Here is a 16,834-nt window from a genome sequence, read left to right on the forward strand (position 1 = left end):
ACGGCCATTAGGAGCGGAGTAGCAACGAAAAATGATACGAAGACGGGGAAAATTAACACTGAAAGAATTTTTCAAATCGGACCAGTAGTTCCTGAGATTAGCGCGTTCAAACAAACAAACTCTTCAGCTTTATAATATTAGTATAGATTCAGGTAAGGCATATTGAAGAAAAATTTGGTTATGATTATGTAACAATCTTTCAATGACCGAAATTAAAAATGACCTTTACAGATCTCCCATCATCAAACTAACCTTATCAAAGCTTGCTTAACCTCAATAATTCTGTAACTATATACAAACCAACCTCTTTTTAAAACGTTATAGATACTGAAAAGTAACAAACTAACGATTGTGCTCAAAGAGTTCTTATATAAATATATTGTTGGCTAAAACACTGCCCATGATTGTACGGCCGACGGGGTGGTAGAGATGCTGCGTAGTACGGCTATCGATATCAATCTAGCATTTTTATTTAGGATGAATGTTTTCATTTATCATATTATAAGTGCGAATTTAGGTATTTTGATGGGTAAACTGTAAAATATACTTCGACAATTAATGTCCTACTGCTGGGTACTCTTGAAATATGTGCCCGTGTGCTGTATAATTTATTAAGAGGGTAAGCCAAGCTTATATTATGAAAAGACTAGTAGACTGTAATACTTTCACACCTGAAATTAAAGTTGACGAAGCATGCTGTTGGTATATGGGTTCCTTTTCTGACCTGAGTGGTAATAGCTACGTGTCATCATTCAAATGTATTAGAATTTGTCTATTGCAGAATAAAATTCGGGGTAAAATAACATTTAAACTGGTACCAAATTTCTTTGTCTACTAGTACTGCTTGCTATGCTCAGGTAGAATACTATGCAAATAATTATTAAATGATACTATAGAAATTTGTTTTTGTCTATAACAACAAAAACCCCAAATTAAAAGAAACTAAATAAAAATGGCCTAAACTATCGACAGTACTACATCCCTAGTGTAAGATCTAATTTGTAAAGGGCCATCCCTTTGTTTGCGCGTACAAATTGCTGCCGTATAATTGGCTTAAACTCCCCTACGGAATTACTGGCGCCTCACTGATAGCGAGAATACTATTAAGACTATATTTTTAGTAGCAAAAACTATAACCCTCTTATTCATAAACACTCTATAAACCTATTTTAGTTAAACAACTACTAAAATATGTTTTCTCTTTTTCATTTCGCTAAGGAGTGAAAGAAACAAAACACTTTATAAGCCTTTCGTAACTTCATACCTATATTTTTATGAATTTTGTTTTTTTGTTTTGTCGTATATTGGTCGTATAGTGGTCAACCTGGTGTCAAAGTTGTTCAAGCCGCCCGAGAGGCCTTTGACGTGGCTTAACGACTGTTATCTTAATAGACAACAACCGGGACCGACTTTTTACGTGCCCTCCGAAGCATGGAGACGCCCAGTTCTCATACGACTATGCGGTCACCCATCTATGGAATGACTGCGCCAAGGTTTGCTAAACATAGATACCCTACTGAAATACGTTAAAGATCTATTATAGCAATAAAAAAAATATGTTTTAGTACGCGTTATCTTCGGTCCTGTATGACATATTGGATGGACCTGTATGGATATAAAGGCAAGGGAAGTTTGTAAGGATCGTACCAAGTTGCGTTCTTTGGTCTTTGCCTACCCCTATGGCAAAAAAGTGTGATTTTATGCATGTATATTTATATTTATTTCCATTACAAGTTTGTCATCTTTAACTATAGAAAAAACAGTTCATACTAAAAAGCTCTCGTTTTTCACTGTCACCCCACTTTCACCCCCACTCCGCCGTCACTGCGACCACACGCGCTCGTAAATCACATCAACGCACCTTGTTTATATTATAATTATGTAGAAAGTCTCTCAAAACATTTAATTATATATTTTAAACGTTAATTAGTTACTTCAGTATTTATTTTACAAGTTATTCTGTATTTTAGATTTAATTTGAAAGGGTTGGTCGTTATAGTTGAGTTGATTTCTAGGTTTCTACGTCTCAAATACAGGTCAGAGATATTTATTCTCTGGAATCCTTATTAAAATTATAAATGCGTAGTTTATGACACTTCTACGGTATAAATACTGGACAGATTTTCAAAATAAACCATACAGGTACCTCAAGACCCGCGGTTAATACGCTTTTTTCAAAATGTGTATTATATACCCTTGAGCGGAGCCGCAAACTAAAATTATCGTCTTTTCTATGTTAAATATGTTAACTTATCTTTTCATTTGAAATGCAGTTAAAAAGAACATACCTTTTGTTTTGCTATAAGCAATTCCATATGAAGAATTAAAAAGCTGTAGTTAACTATACGGTTTCAAGTAATTATAATTATGCGTGGAAATCGAACCGAGAACAGTAGGCAATATAATTAAATTTTGAAATTAATTTTTATGTCCTATAAATCTAGACGTAAAAGAATCTGAATTCTCTTATTTCCATACATTTAACATACAATAAAAATATCCCAAAAATCAGACGGGTACTTGAACCTTAACCAACACGATGAAGGGTGCATAGCTAGGGGCTGTTTTATTGCACCCCCATATGGCAGCCATAGGCACCTGTTTCATGTTTATTGCTAAACTAATCTAGCGTTAAATGTACCACTTTAGTTATTGAGGTTAGATTTTTAATACGGGTGTCATTGATTTCGAAAAATAAAGTTGTATTAGTATAAAAGTACTTTTTATTGAATATAGCGGAATAAAGTGATCTCATTTCTATTTTTTATTGGAATTGAATAGTATGAATCACACAGGAGGCCTAGTTGAATGATAAGAAACGAGGCATTTCAGAAACTTTTTAGTATGTAGTTTATGAATTATTAGTTAATAGTTATTTTAAAAAGCGTGGTTAGTAACCAATCAAATTACTAAAGATATCTCCTGTTAATTGATTTTACAAACACAAAATGTTTATAGGTTAATACACAAAATAAGTGGGAGGCTGCAATTATAATCTTTAAAAAAATTGGTGTTTCTCTTTAAGAACTAAATTCTAATTCAAACAAGTAATTGACTGATAGTAGCGATCACAAATTTATCGTAAAATTAAATGTTATAATAAAAAAAAATGATATAATTTCAAGTAATTCATTTACCACTCATCACTTATCCCAAATTCCACCCCTATAAAAAAACCGCGATCAAAAACTACACTTGCAGGGGTTGAAATAGGGTGGGTGTCGATAACAGGTGCCGTGTAGACAAATAGGGGAGCTGATTAACTAGTGTCGATGCTAATTGTGTCGCGTTAAGCTGTGTTATAAAGGACTGGATTATGATGGGGTGATTAAAACTGCTTTTTTATCGTGGCTTGTTTGCTGGTATTTTTTTACTTTATGTAGGGTTGAAAAGAAAGGATAGTGTGAATATTGTAAGTGTAGGTGACTGTGTTGTTTGAACGGTGTCATAGCTAAAAACATAATTAGATGAAATTTGGTAGAGCGATGAAAGCTGTGCCTAGAATCTTAAATCTAAGTATGTGATCTAAATCTATGCATGTACTTATTTAATTTGCACTCTACATTAGGTTATATATAGTACATCGTACTTTCTATTTGTATGTATTAACTTTCAAACCTGTATTATGTAAATAAAGGAAATGATTTATTGATTGATATTAAAGCCACAGTAACTTCGATTTGTTTTATTGTTTTTGAACTGCCGTTATAAAAATTTTAATAGTTAGAGTTTTAAGACTGTATAATTTTGTTTGGAATTAAATGAAATTACGCATAAAAATTCTTCCTTTCGATATAAAACTTAGAACTTTGCCCCTATTTGCTAAAATTCTATCAACAAATTGTACTAATAGTGCCATATGTGATTAATACGACAGTTAGGGGGTGAACAGCATTTATCCTAATACAAGGGTGGAACGTGGGGTGTAAATAAAATTATATAAATTAGCTGGTACTTATTTTTATTGGGTCATTTGTATTTATTCGATTTTGATTGTAATTTTTCATGGTTGGTTTATTTAAATTACCGAACTGCAATATTCAAAAATTGCATTTGCTTTTCTATAACGTAAGAACTTCGATTTCAGATCGTAATACGAATTAAAAATTACGGTTCTTATCCTTAATAATATTAAAAAAGAATGATTTTACTGAAAACGGGTCTTTTACGCGATTAGAATTCAAAAGTTTACAGTAATTAGTTATTTTGACAAAGAGCGCATTGAGCCGACGGCTTTTCTTTGAATATTCTGACGTATATAAAAAGACTGTCTAAATGTTGACTACCGTTCAGCAATGAAAATGAACGAAATACACACATGGCTGCAATAAATACGTTCCAGTGGTTGAATATTTTCGAAAAAACTATGCCCGTCCCAAGAAGGGTTGCCAGATCCAGGCTGATAATTTCCTGGACATTTCTGGGGCCTGGAAACTAATCAGAGTTTTGGTCTCCAGTCCGAGACTTTACTAAGTAGGAATGGCCAAAAAAATGCCGTACTATTGTAAGACACGGGACGGCACGCAAAATTCCGGGACAATTCCGAAAATCCCGGCCATCTGGTAAGCCTAGTCTCAAGACATATGGTCAAGAAATAATTGAAACGCGACAGTAACACTATCTTTCTATTAAATTTATTTGTTGCTTCTTTCACAGTTAAACTCTGTAAATTCATAAAATCATAGCAGGCCCTTTTCCCATAGCAATAGGCAGATACTAGAAAACGTCACTTGGTATTATTCTTACAAACTTCCTTGCTCAACTACTGAACCGATTTTAATAAACTTTTGCTATATTTTAGTGTATGGTAAAACGCACGCTAATTTCACGGCTTAACTATTGTCCCAATAAAATAAACTTTAGCTATATCTTAGCCTTAACTAACCTTGCATGCCTAAAAATTTGTTAAGACATTTATTGAGGGCATGCAAAGTCCCCAACCCGCACTTGGCCAGCGTGGTGGACTCAAGGCCTCACCCCTCCCTCATTACGGGAGGAAACCCTTGCCCAGCAGTGAGACAGTAATGGGTTAAATTTATTATTTATTATTATTATATTTTAGTGTATGATAAAACACAGACTATGCCTCGTAAAAAACCCAGTACAAAGATAAAGTAATAAAGAAATCAAAATCTTTTTATCAAGAGTATATCTAAGATATTACACAAAATTGATATTTTGATACTAATGCAACATGATTGACGTGTTATTTGGCTAAGTGTTAGGTTTTGTACTCCCAATGATAAAACGTACATATAATATATATCAAAAGATTAATATGATTATTTTATACTAGAAGTTACAGCAGAAATGTTCTTTGGTGTCTGCCTATCCTTTGGGAAAATGCGTGATTTTTTGTATTTTTTTTAAGACAACTCCCGCACTGAAAATTGCTCTTGTGTCGCGGGGACTTTTACTAACATACTAACAACGAGCACAAAGTACAGACCCGAAACAGTTATTGGTGGATCACTCAAGTAATTGTTATTTGTGGGAATCAAACCCATGATCTCCCGACGCAATGGTAGCAGCGTGGTGACCTAAACCATTGCGCCACGGAGGCAGTCATATATGTTAGTATGTACGCGACTAAATCCGCTTGAAAATTTCTCGTATTAATCTACGTTTTAAACTATATGTATATCAAATTTTATTAAAATCCGTTTATTCGTTTTTGCGTGAAAGAGTAACAAACATACATACATCCATAATCACAAACTTACGTTTCATTTATTTGGTTTAGTTTTAATTGGATTACTTCTCAATAATAGTCTGAAGTTTGGTAACGTGCCCGGTATATAACAATAGACTCGCCCCCTATTACATGGGACTAACATTGTTAATAGCAAAACGCGGCTATATTCCATATTCCATATTCCATTCCATTCCATTCCATCTATACTAATATTATAAAGCTGAAGAGTTTGTTTGTTTGAACGCGCTGATCTCAGGAACTACTGGTCCGATTTAAAAAATTCTTTCAGTGTTAGATAGTCCATTTATCGAGGAAGGTTATAGGCTATATATCATCACGCTACGACCAATAGGAGCAAAGTAACAGTAAAAAATGTTACAAAAACGGGGAAAATTATGACCCATTCTCTTTTATGTGACGCAAGCGAAGTTGCGCGGGTCACCTAGTATTCCATATACCTCTGTCTAAACCATCAGTTACAAAAGCCGTGATATTATGCACCTACTCTCAAATGATCGATTACTGTTATCAATGACAGTCCTATAGAGCACTAAGTAAGAGTGATCATAAAATTTACTTCTTATTTGTGTGATAAGACACTGATAAGGATATCTAAGTGGAGCGACTCATCTGAAATAAGGAGTGTCGCAATAATTGTATCTTGTAGCATTCGAGACAGAAATGATGAGTAATACTTAGTATTTGAAAGGTAACAATGTAAAAAACAGCTGACAAACAAGAGACGTTTTTAAATAGTTATTTTACAAAAAAAATATATATTACAATTTCTACGCATTAATCTCCCCCTTGAATTAGTCTATCTATTAACAAAATCCGCATCAAAATCCGAAATCAGTTTTAAAGATTAAGTATACATACATACCTACAGACATAGGGACTTTACTTTATACTATGTATTGAAAAAAAAAATATTATTATTGTTATTATTTTTAGTACGGTTGCCTATTTATTTTACTCCTGTTAAAACCATGAATACAGCCTGACCGCTAAACTATAAACTCAAATCTGTACAACTTTTCATGCAGTTTTCAATTTATACAGCGGATCTCAACAAAGGTTTAAATGTATCATCATTTTATTTTACAACCACATTAAACACCGAATTAACGTAGCGTAGAAATAATTAAAGACCCTGAACAAAGGCATTTCTTTCTAAAAGCTTTTTACCTCATAACTTTTAAACTCTCGCGTTGCATGTTTAATGTATAATAGAATACGGGAATTAACGCGAACACGCATTTTACCTTAAAATCCCTAACGTTTCGGCGCAGGTTGCACTCGCCGTGGTCGCAGGCTGACTTAGCTTTTTACCTCACGTAAAACCGCACTTTAAAAATAAAGTCCCTAATTCCACCTACCTCCCAACTCAGGTATCCTATGATAAAACATGCCGGTCCTGGCGAGCCACTCGAGTTGCATGTGGTGGAGCACCCTGTCTCCCGGGTGGTGGAAGGCTGAGGGCATCGGCGCACCGGGCGGTAGACCACCAGGTTGGGACATTGGGTAGTTGAACAGTGCTGCCGATTGGGCCGCTACCAGCGCCGGGTTTTGAGGTAAGAGGCCGGGTTTTGGGATTATACCTGTTGGAGGAAAATGTTTGTTAGTTATGTTCCTCCGAGCAATATATTAAATTGATGGCCTATGTCGTGCGGTTGATGCGTAGGCTATTCGTATCCTGAGTTCTGCAAATTTGTTTCTGTATTTGAAAATTGCTTCGTGTAAGTATAAATATAATAGACGTTATAATAGAAAAGGCAAATCTTGGATTAGTCTTATAAGAAAGACTTACAGTTACTTTGATAAGACCGGTGTAATTATCCATTACATAAATGTTGGATCCGCTAAGGGAATTTTAACCACCATAGTGTCATAGTGTAGTGTTCCTAATAACCATTTATTTAAGGAAACACTCTCATAGAACAGTTACTGACAAGACCGGCGGTAGCACCCATAGGACCGACGGCTTTATGTGCTCAGAGACGAAAATTCATAACCTCAAGTCAATATGCATACAATAATATGCATACGCAATCACTAAGAATTTCTTGAAAGGGAAACACATGAATAATTTTTCAGCTGACTAGGGATTTCAACCCAAAACCTTTACGAGTACACACTATACACTACAATGTACTTAGACAGAAAAAACTAGAATTCTCTAGAAAACTTTCCGCTATATCTAGTAAAAAAACAGTTAAAAATAACTTACATATTCTAATAAAAAAAAATGAAAAGATCACTCACCCGGTCTATAACTCTCGTACTCCTCATTGCCACCTTCCACTCCTGGCGAAATCGGAGGACTATAGCTCCCCGAGCGGTTCCCATCATCAGAGCCAGGACTATTCGACCGGCTGCTTTGACCAGACCTTGGGCTTCGTTGACCAGACCCTGAACGAGGACTCTCCCTTCCTTCACACTTATTTATCATATTCTGCTCAATCTGAGCGTCATAATTTTCCTGATACCTACCAATATAGTTTTTATTATGAATAATAGTTAGATATTTCTGCTGAGCCATTTTTTCTTGCAAACTGCTTTCAGGCAACTGTCTTGATAGAAGAGCATCGATACAAAATGACTTCTTTCCCTGATTAAGAAGAGTCTTTTCTTCTGAGTTATAGAATTTCATGTTTTTAGGACTGTTCGATCTGCTGCGGTCCGGGTTCGATTCCGTGTCGATTTCTAGTGGTTTTTCTTGTAGTTCGTTTGAATCACGACGGTAGAGAGAGTGCGGGATTATTTGGGAAGACATTTTTGTTGTTTTGGGTTTTTTTTACATTATGGATCTGGGGAAGAAAAAAGAGTAGTGAGCAAAGAATAGGAAAGTATTGCGTGGTTGCTTTTAATTTATTTTGTTAATCACATTTTCGAGGCTTTAATATTGTAAATGCGAAGGCCTGCCTAACTGTTACGTTTTAACAGAAAAACCTTTTTAGATCTCTCTCTCTGCTTTCGCTTCAAAATATATTTTTTTAAATAATTCTACTTATAAAAAAAAACCGCATCAAAATCCGTTGCGCGGTTTTATATGCTTTTATTGTAAAATAACAGTTTAAGCCGGCCGAAGCCAGTCGTGCCGCTAGTTACATATAAAACCATATTCTAAACCGCGACTAGACCACCCAGATATTTGAAATAATTCATTCAAAATCAAAATCAAACGTTATTGAAGCTACATCAAATATTTACATTTGGTTCATTGATCAAACGCAATGTAATGGAGGCTGTATTATTATGATTATTTCATGTTTAAGCTGTTCAAAACGACGGCCTTGTATGACAACATGTATGGATGAAAGATTGTACTAACCCCCGGTTTCTGAGGTACATTTAGCGGCAGTTTATCTATTCAATAGCGTTTAAACTTATATAGAAAACGCTGTATGTATGTAACTCCTGGTTTCTCAGGTACATTTAGCAGTAGTTTATCTATTCTATAGTGTTTAAACTCATATAAAAAAACTATTGCATAGATAAACTACCGCTAAATGTGCCTCAGAAACCGGGCATGAATGGCGTTCTTTGGTCTCTGTACTCTATGAGAAAAAGGCATGACTTTTTGCATGTATGTAAACTTTTCAAAACGTGGATTTTTACATGTTATTTGGAATCAATTTTACAGCTCATGGATAAATGCCGGATAATTTATCTGATTGATATAGTGACAGACAGCCTCTGTGGCGCGGTCGGTAGTGTATCCGACGGCTGATCAATCAGCCTCGGGTTCGATTCCGGTTTCGAGCAAAGTTCTATTGGTATTTTCTAATTTATATAAAAATATTTGAATAGTAGCTCAGAGTTTTGTGATGTCCAATAGGCTCCTAGAAATTACATGGGACTAATATTGTCAATGGCGAAATAGTATTTCGTACACCTCTGCCTACACCTTCGGGTATAACAGGCGTAATATAATGCATGTGTTTCATAACTCATAGATAAGTGTCGGGTAATCTATTCTCAAATAAACAAAGTGACCAACTAAAGTGACACCAAATGTATGAAAAGCTCAAAAAGTGATAATTAAAAAACGTTACATATTTTAGAACCGCTTTTTTTAAATTAAGGAGTCTACGATGAAAGTATATTTTGCAGTTCTGCGTTAAGAAAAACAAAACACAGACATACGTACACAGTTTTATATTTATAACTAGCCGACCCGCGCAACTTCGCTTGCGTCACATAAGAGAGAATGGGTCATAATTTTCCCCGTTTTTGTAACATTTTTCGTTGCTACTCCGCTCCTAATGACTGTAGCGTGATGTTATATAACAAAACCTTCCTCGATAAATGATCTATCTAACACTGAAAGAATTTTTCAAATCGGACCAGTAGTTCCTGAGATTAGCGCGTTCAAACAAACAAACAAACAATCAAACAAACAAACTCTTCAGCTTTATAATATTTATTATTATTTATTTATTTATAATTAGCAATATTACGAAATGTCTAAAATTTGTTCAATACATTTATTGAGGGTATGCAAAGATCCTAACCCGCACTTGGCCAGCGTGGTGGACTCAAGGCCTAAGCCCTCCCTAGTTTGGGAGGAGACCTTTGCTCTGCAGTGGGACAGTAATGGGTTAAAAAATATTACGAAACCACTACCTATACCATTACCAAAAACCTGCCGTAATATTATAATACATCAATCATCCTACAAAAAATATATTTTAATGAAGTGATAAAGTACTTGACAGTAAACTTGTGATATATTTATTATTAAAAGCTTCAGAAGCGATATCAAACGAATTATCTATAATAATATATAATCTATAATATAATATTAATATATCGTTATCATTATTTGATTATGTCGCGTGGCTCGATAGGAATTGCGCTTATAATTATAATTTGTCGTTTTTATAAGCGGCTTGGTGCAGGTTTAGAAAATACCTGCTTATAATAATATTAGCTATATGGTAGCGAAAATTTCGTAATATTTGATTTAGCCGTTGTCCAGGTTGCAGGAACTCCGGCACTAAGAATTGCTCTTGTGTCGCGGTGACTTTTACAAACATACAACCAATGGACACAAAGTACAACCAGACCCGATACAACTATTTATAGATCGCACAAATAGTTGTCCCGGGTGGGAAAGAGACCCACGACCTACTACGAAGCAATTTTAGAGGCGTGCTAGCCTCTTTAACCTCAGCGCCACGTAGGCCCTCAATAATATAATCATATACTCATATTTTCAGCTGTATAATTGAACTTAGTTAAATACTATAATTTGACTTATTTGAAATAATACTGCCTATTTTCTCTTAGTTTAATAACCTTGAACCGGTAGTTAAAAATATTCAAAATGCGATACATATACAATAAACCACTTTGTATTAAACTCCTACGTTTTTCTTTTGAATTTAAAATAGTATTACTATTTAAATTTACAACAAAATAATTAATCATAAGTTGTTTTGTTTTTACGAACAAAAGACATCAACGCACTTAATTAAAAGTGACACTAATTATAATTTCAGTTCAATCATGATTATTACTGTTTTACTGTTACAAGAAATAAATAAAACGGTTATATTAATTGATTTATTGTTAAGTATATAAATATACGAAAGTAAATAAACATAAGTAACTTAAATGATAATAAATTATATTTTCTTTTATGTACTGTTTTAAGTAATAATCTATTTTAACAATAATAATTAAAACTAAATAATAAATTAATACATCAAATAATAATTTTATATGTACAAACGAAAAAAATAAAAAATAAAGGAATTGACATAAGTAACTATATAAATATAAGTTTATCACCACCCTTACATTAGATCTTTTTCGTAATTATAACTTAGTAAGCAATTAATGATTTAACAAGAAAACGTTTTACAGTTATTGTTTGATGAAACGCGTGAATTCCTGAAAGTAGCAGTTTAATTGTTTTTATGCATAACCACCAATTTGATAACCACATTTATGAGGAAGGCTATAGTCAATCTAACATCACGCTACGACCTACAGGATCGGAGTAATTACTATAAACTATAGTGATACTGTAAGATACCACTGTGATCCTACTAATATTATAAATATTGATTGTGAGGATAGATGTATGTGAGTATGTGTGTTCCTCTTTCACGTATTTAATCATAATTCGTTCATTCGTTTAATGAACGAATTATGATTAAATAAGATACACAGATAGTTTAAATTGTAGTATTTACATAATATAGAATATCTTTTCCCCCGGGAAATCTTTTCACACGAACAAAATTGCGGACAGAATCTAGTTCAATCATAAACACGAATGAAAAAAGTCAAAAACCAAGAATAAAATATTGAAATCAATATATTTGAATTGTCACAGAAAATACGACAGGCTCAAAATCAACGTTGACTTAAGGCAGTGTTACAAGGGCCTATAAAGGTGAGGTCGCGACGGGGTCAGATCAAACAATGTTTGAACCATTAATATAACGTCTTTACACCCGACTTTGAGGGAAAGCCGGCGGTATTCGCTGGCTTTTATATCAACAGTAGTTTATATAGGACTTTGTTAAAGAACTATAACTATTTTTAACAATATAGTTTAACAACAGCCGCGCGGATCGATCTCTGAGGTTAAGCTACGCTTGCCGAGGTTGATCAGTGTATGTACCATCCTATACATATCGAGTTCCTCCGTGTTTCGGAAAGCACGTTACATTGTGGGTCCCGGCTGTCAATTTCGAAGATCTTTGACAGTCGTTAACAGTAGTCAGAAGCTTGAAAGTCTGACAACCAGTCTTACCGAGAGGTATCGTGTTATCCCAGGTAACTGTGTTGTGTAGGTCAGATAGACAGTCGCGTCATGTAAAACACTGATATTGCATCCAGTGAGACTGGAAGCCGACTCCAACATAGTTGGAAGAAAGGTCCTTGTCACTTATTTCAAATGACACTAAATGTAATTTAAAGCCTTCAAAATATGAATCCGGTGTGTCGATTCAGTGTCGTTGCATCATGTCGATTCCTAACTTAAAATTATGTTAAAAAATTACGCGAGCATTGATTTATTTGATTTTTTTGTGAAATAAATCTTAGCCGAGAAATCTAAGTATATGTAAAATAGTTCGATTACGATGTTTTTTTGTTCGCTTACCACTTTCCAATATCGGAAAATCCTAGTCATCAACATATGTATTTTTATGACACTACACGACCCTTTTCACTTTCACATCAAAGTAAAAGGCGACGGAATACATAAAACAACGTGTTCAGATTTTATAGCGGGTTCAAAACGTTTATGACTATTGTGAATCTCTGTTATAACTGAATAACTGACTATCTGTGGGATTTCTGTGTTGTTCCAACTATTTTTCGTATAAAAAATGGTAACTTGTATAAGTAGTAGTAATTGTAGGCGCAATATATTATGTCGGGGAAAAAGTCTTTTCGCATTATAGTATGTATGAACTTGTAGTAAAATATTTTCTCTACACAAAAAAGCTCGATATCTCGGTACCTCACGAGCTCACTGAAAGAAACCTAATGAACCGTGTACTCATTTGTGATTCTTGAAGCCAAAGAGATTTTATTACAAGTTCATAATACTATAATGCGAAAATACTTTTGCCCCGACCTAATAATTTAGTTGTAAAAGAAACATGGTTATTTATCTACAATTAAGTTTTCTTTTAGTCAATAAATCTCCAGTTTCGATTTAACGAAATACGATGTTAAAGTTAACTCTTTTAAGAATTAGGCAGAAATATTTTTATAAGAATAGAAAAAAGCAAAACAATCTCTATGTTTATTCTTGGCTTATAACAAATGTATTATTTGTATACATACATACATAAAATCCCGATTTTTTCCCCTACAGTTAGGCAGAGACGAAAGAACGCCTCTTGCTATGATCCTTACAAACTTCCCTTGCTTCATTCACATACATACATGTTGTCATACAGGACCGTCGGTTACGAGTACTACGCACCAGACCTTTTTGCAAGACATCATATATTTACTTCTATATTCTAATTACTTATTTTTCCATTCCATGTATTATTTGTTTATTACATAATAATAAACAATCATAGGTGTCGGTATCCCGAGGCAATAATCCAATGACTATTCCAGGTAATTTGTGTGTTAGAAACAATCGGAAAACATCGTGATGAAACCTTGCACGCCTAAGAATTTGTTCAAAATTTTTCTTTGCAACAACCCAACTCGCACTTAGCAAGCGTGGTGGATTACAGGCCTAGCTTCTCCCTCTTCCGGAGGGACATTCTTGCCCAGCAGTGGGAACAGTCACGGATTAAAAAATGTATCTACAGCTGACTTGAATAATAAAACAGGTTTTACTATTACATATTTTATTCTAACTAAATAAAGCTCTCTAATATTATCCGAGCGAGGGTTCGATTCTAATCCAAATATTGACATTCTACCACCGCGGTCGGGATAGCGCTGCGTCGGGATTTATAATATCTTATTTATAACATTTCCATGTTGTGACATGGAAATTTTAGTTACCGTACTCCTCTGAAACGGCTTGACCAATTCTCATGAAATTTTGTGAGCATATTGTGACATCTATTTTTCATACCCCTATGTGACATTATTATTTTAAAATTTATATGTCGAAGCAACATTTGCAGGGTCAGCTAGTTTTTAATATGAAAATATGATATGACCATGTCATGTAGTATATTTTATTTTAGATCTTTTCACGTGTGATAAAATTTATTTTGTTATTTAGAATCAAAATAATTCCGCTTTAATTTATAAATGTCGCGCGGTGATGAAAATGGTTACTACAAGTTATTTTCATCGAGTTGAAAATGATTTAAGGTTGATTCCCTTATGGAATTGTCATTTTTTTAAGATATACGTACATTTTCTTATGCCCAGTTTCTGAGTACATTTAGCGGTAGTTTATCTATTCAAATTGTTTTTTATATAAGAGTTTAAAAGCTATTGAATAGATAAACTACCGCTAAATGTACTTCAGAAACCGGAGGTTAGTTGTTTTAAGTCTGGTTGTACAAACTTAATACTTCAATAATATTAATTAATTATTAATACATAATTTAACCTATTTAAAACTATCGCGAACACTCTCTTGTACATAACATTGGTCACGGGCTGACCAATGTTGGCGTAATTTGATCGAAACGTCGGGTAAACAAATAAGGTATCGTAACCTTATATTTTCAATCGCGTTTAAGACCCGATACATTATATAATAGTTTACCACACTAATTGTAAATAGGAACGAATGTATTGTTCAATTCTCCATAGAACCTCCTTATTGGAATCTCGTAAGAACACGATAAGGCTTTTAAGATAAGATAGCTTTTAAAATAAAAGTATTATAAAGAATCATTGTACTAGAAAAAAAAGGTACTTTTTTAGTTCTGAAAAATATTTGCTTATACATATTTTTGTTCGGATAGTTAAACATTCATAAAAATCTATAATTTTTATTTTATTAATATATAAATAATAGTTGCTTTTTAATCCTTAGGTTCAATATTAAAAAACTGTAATATTATTTTTACCAAAAAATATTTTTATTTATTTCGACTGCCCATTACAAAACGTCCTTATATTTTATTTATTACACTATAATTAACAATAAATAAAAAAAATAAAATTCCCAATTCCCAAACTCACCTATTCAAACCTAAAAAAAGTCCGTCGCACCACAGACAATAAAAAAGAACACAAGCACTTATCACACACTAATTCGTTCCCGCGCGAAATTGCGTTCGGAAATCCACTCAAGAGCACAACTTGCAAACAACTGAATTATTTTATAAAAGCAAGGAGCCATTACAATCATATTGTGTCGTATGTGGCTTAACGATTGGGCGTCTAAACCAATATACATTGAAACTTATATTTCTACAGTTTATCAACAAATTTTCGTAGTCGAAAAGACCAAGTTACACTGGCCGTTCGGATAGCTCCACCCATATTGTTAGCTGTCTCGTTTTCTTGTTTTTTGTCTCTTTCCCTCTCGTTGTGTTTACGCTTGAGTTGTCTTATTCTCTCGTAGACAGACCACAGCAGATTTTATGTTTGAACAACCAAATAATGCTCTTTAGCGAGTTAATTTTTGCTTTTTAGTGTTTTTTTTCTGTTTAAATAACAGGAGTAAATGTATTTCGGGTTGTTATTTAATTTTAAGTTGTTTTAGTTTGTGGTTTTATGTTTTTTTGTAATAAAACTGGAGGTTCGAGAGGTAAAGAAGGTGGCTTTAGATCTTGAGGGCCTGGGTTCAATTCCTGAGTTTTTATTAAGCCACTCGAGGGCTTTCCTTTTGCCATTTGCCGTATGCCATTTTCACCAAGTTATGCATTGGGAATTGTGGCATTTTTTATTTATAAGCTAATATTAACCCTTCTCTCATTCCGAGAGAGGACCGTTGCCCAGTAGTTGGACAGTAACAAGTGCAATTATTTATTGCAAGTTACTATGAGTCAATGAGATGTTATTACTCATATAATTTAATCTTATCAAGCCATTTTAAGATTAATCTTCTGAAAGAAACACGACATGTTTTCTTTATCTCAAATATCTACTTGTGACGTCACATATTCTCTTTATTCATAATCAATATACATAAAACTTTTGCGTTACCATTGCGTCGGAAAGTCGTGGGTTCGATTCCCACACGGAAAAATTATTTGTACATCCACAAATAATTGTTTCAAATCTGGTTGTACTTTGTGTCCGTTGTTTGTATGTTTGTAAAAGTCCCCGCGTCACAAGAGCTATTCTTAGTGCGGGAGTTGTCTTTAAAAAAAAGAAAAGAAAAAGTATCTGACTGACTGACAATGCACAATCAAAACTACTGAGCGTAGAAACTTGAAATTTGCTGCAAATATAGACAAACACTCATAAAAATATATGAAGTTATGAAAGGCTTATACAGTGTTTTGTTTCTTTCACTCCTTAGCGAAATGAAAGAGAGAAAACATATTATAGTAGCTTTTTAACTAAAATAGGTTTATAGTGTGTTTATGAATAAGAGGGAAAATCTTTCGGGAATGGAACTCAAGACCTCGCAATCGCTGTTGAATTAACTACCTTTTAAACCACAGCGGCAATCTCTTTTTTCTTAAGGAAAATACTTAAATAAATTAAATTTGAAGTATCTATTTGTTT

At 33.8% G+C, this 16,834-nt stretch overlaps 1 protein-coding gene across 1 annotated transcript in view; it reads right to left on the reverse strand.

Moving 5' to 3' along the window:
• The window catches only part of exex (motor neuron and pancreas homeobox extra-extra), a 28,559-nt gene extending 13,103 nt beyond the window's left edge, over positions 1-15,456 (reverse strand). Inside the window, exons 1-3 of the mRNA XM_076132201.1 lie at positions 15,338-15,456; positions 7,961-8,505; positions 7,075-7,296 (exon numbers count right to left, since the gene is read on the reverse strand). Of these exons, the coding sequence (XP_075988316.1) occupies positions 7,075-7,296; positions 7,961-8,471 (733 nt within the window). The 5' untranslated portion in view covers positions 8,472-8,505; positions 15,338-15,456. The remainder of the gene's footprint in view (positions 1-7,074; positions 7,297-7,960; positions 8,506-15,337) is intronic.
• Between the last annotated feature and the right edge of the window lie 1,378 nt (positions 15,457-16,834).

Source organism: Anticarsia gemmatalis, chromosome 27, assembly GCF_050436995.1.
Source record: "Anticarsia gemmatalis isolate Benzon Research Colony breed Stoneville strain chromosome 27, ilAntGemm2 primary, whole genome shotgun sequence".
NCBI lineage: Eukaryota > Metazoa > Arthropoda > Insecta > Lepidoptera > Erebidae > Anticarsia > Anticarsia gemmatalis.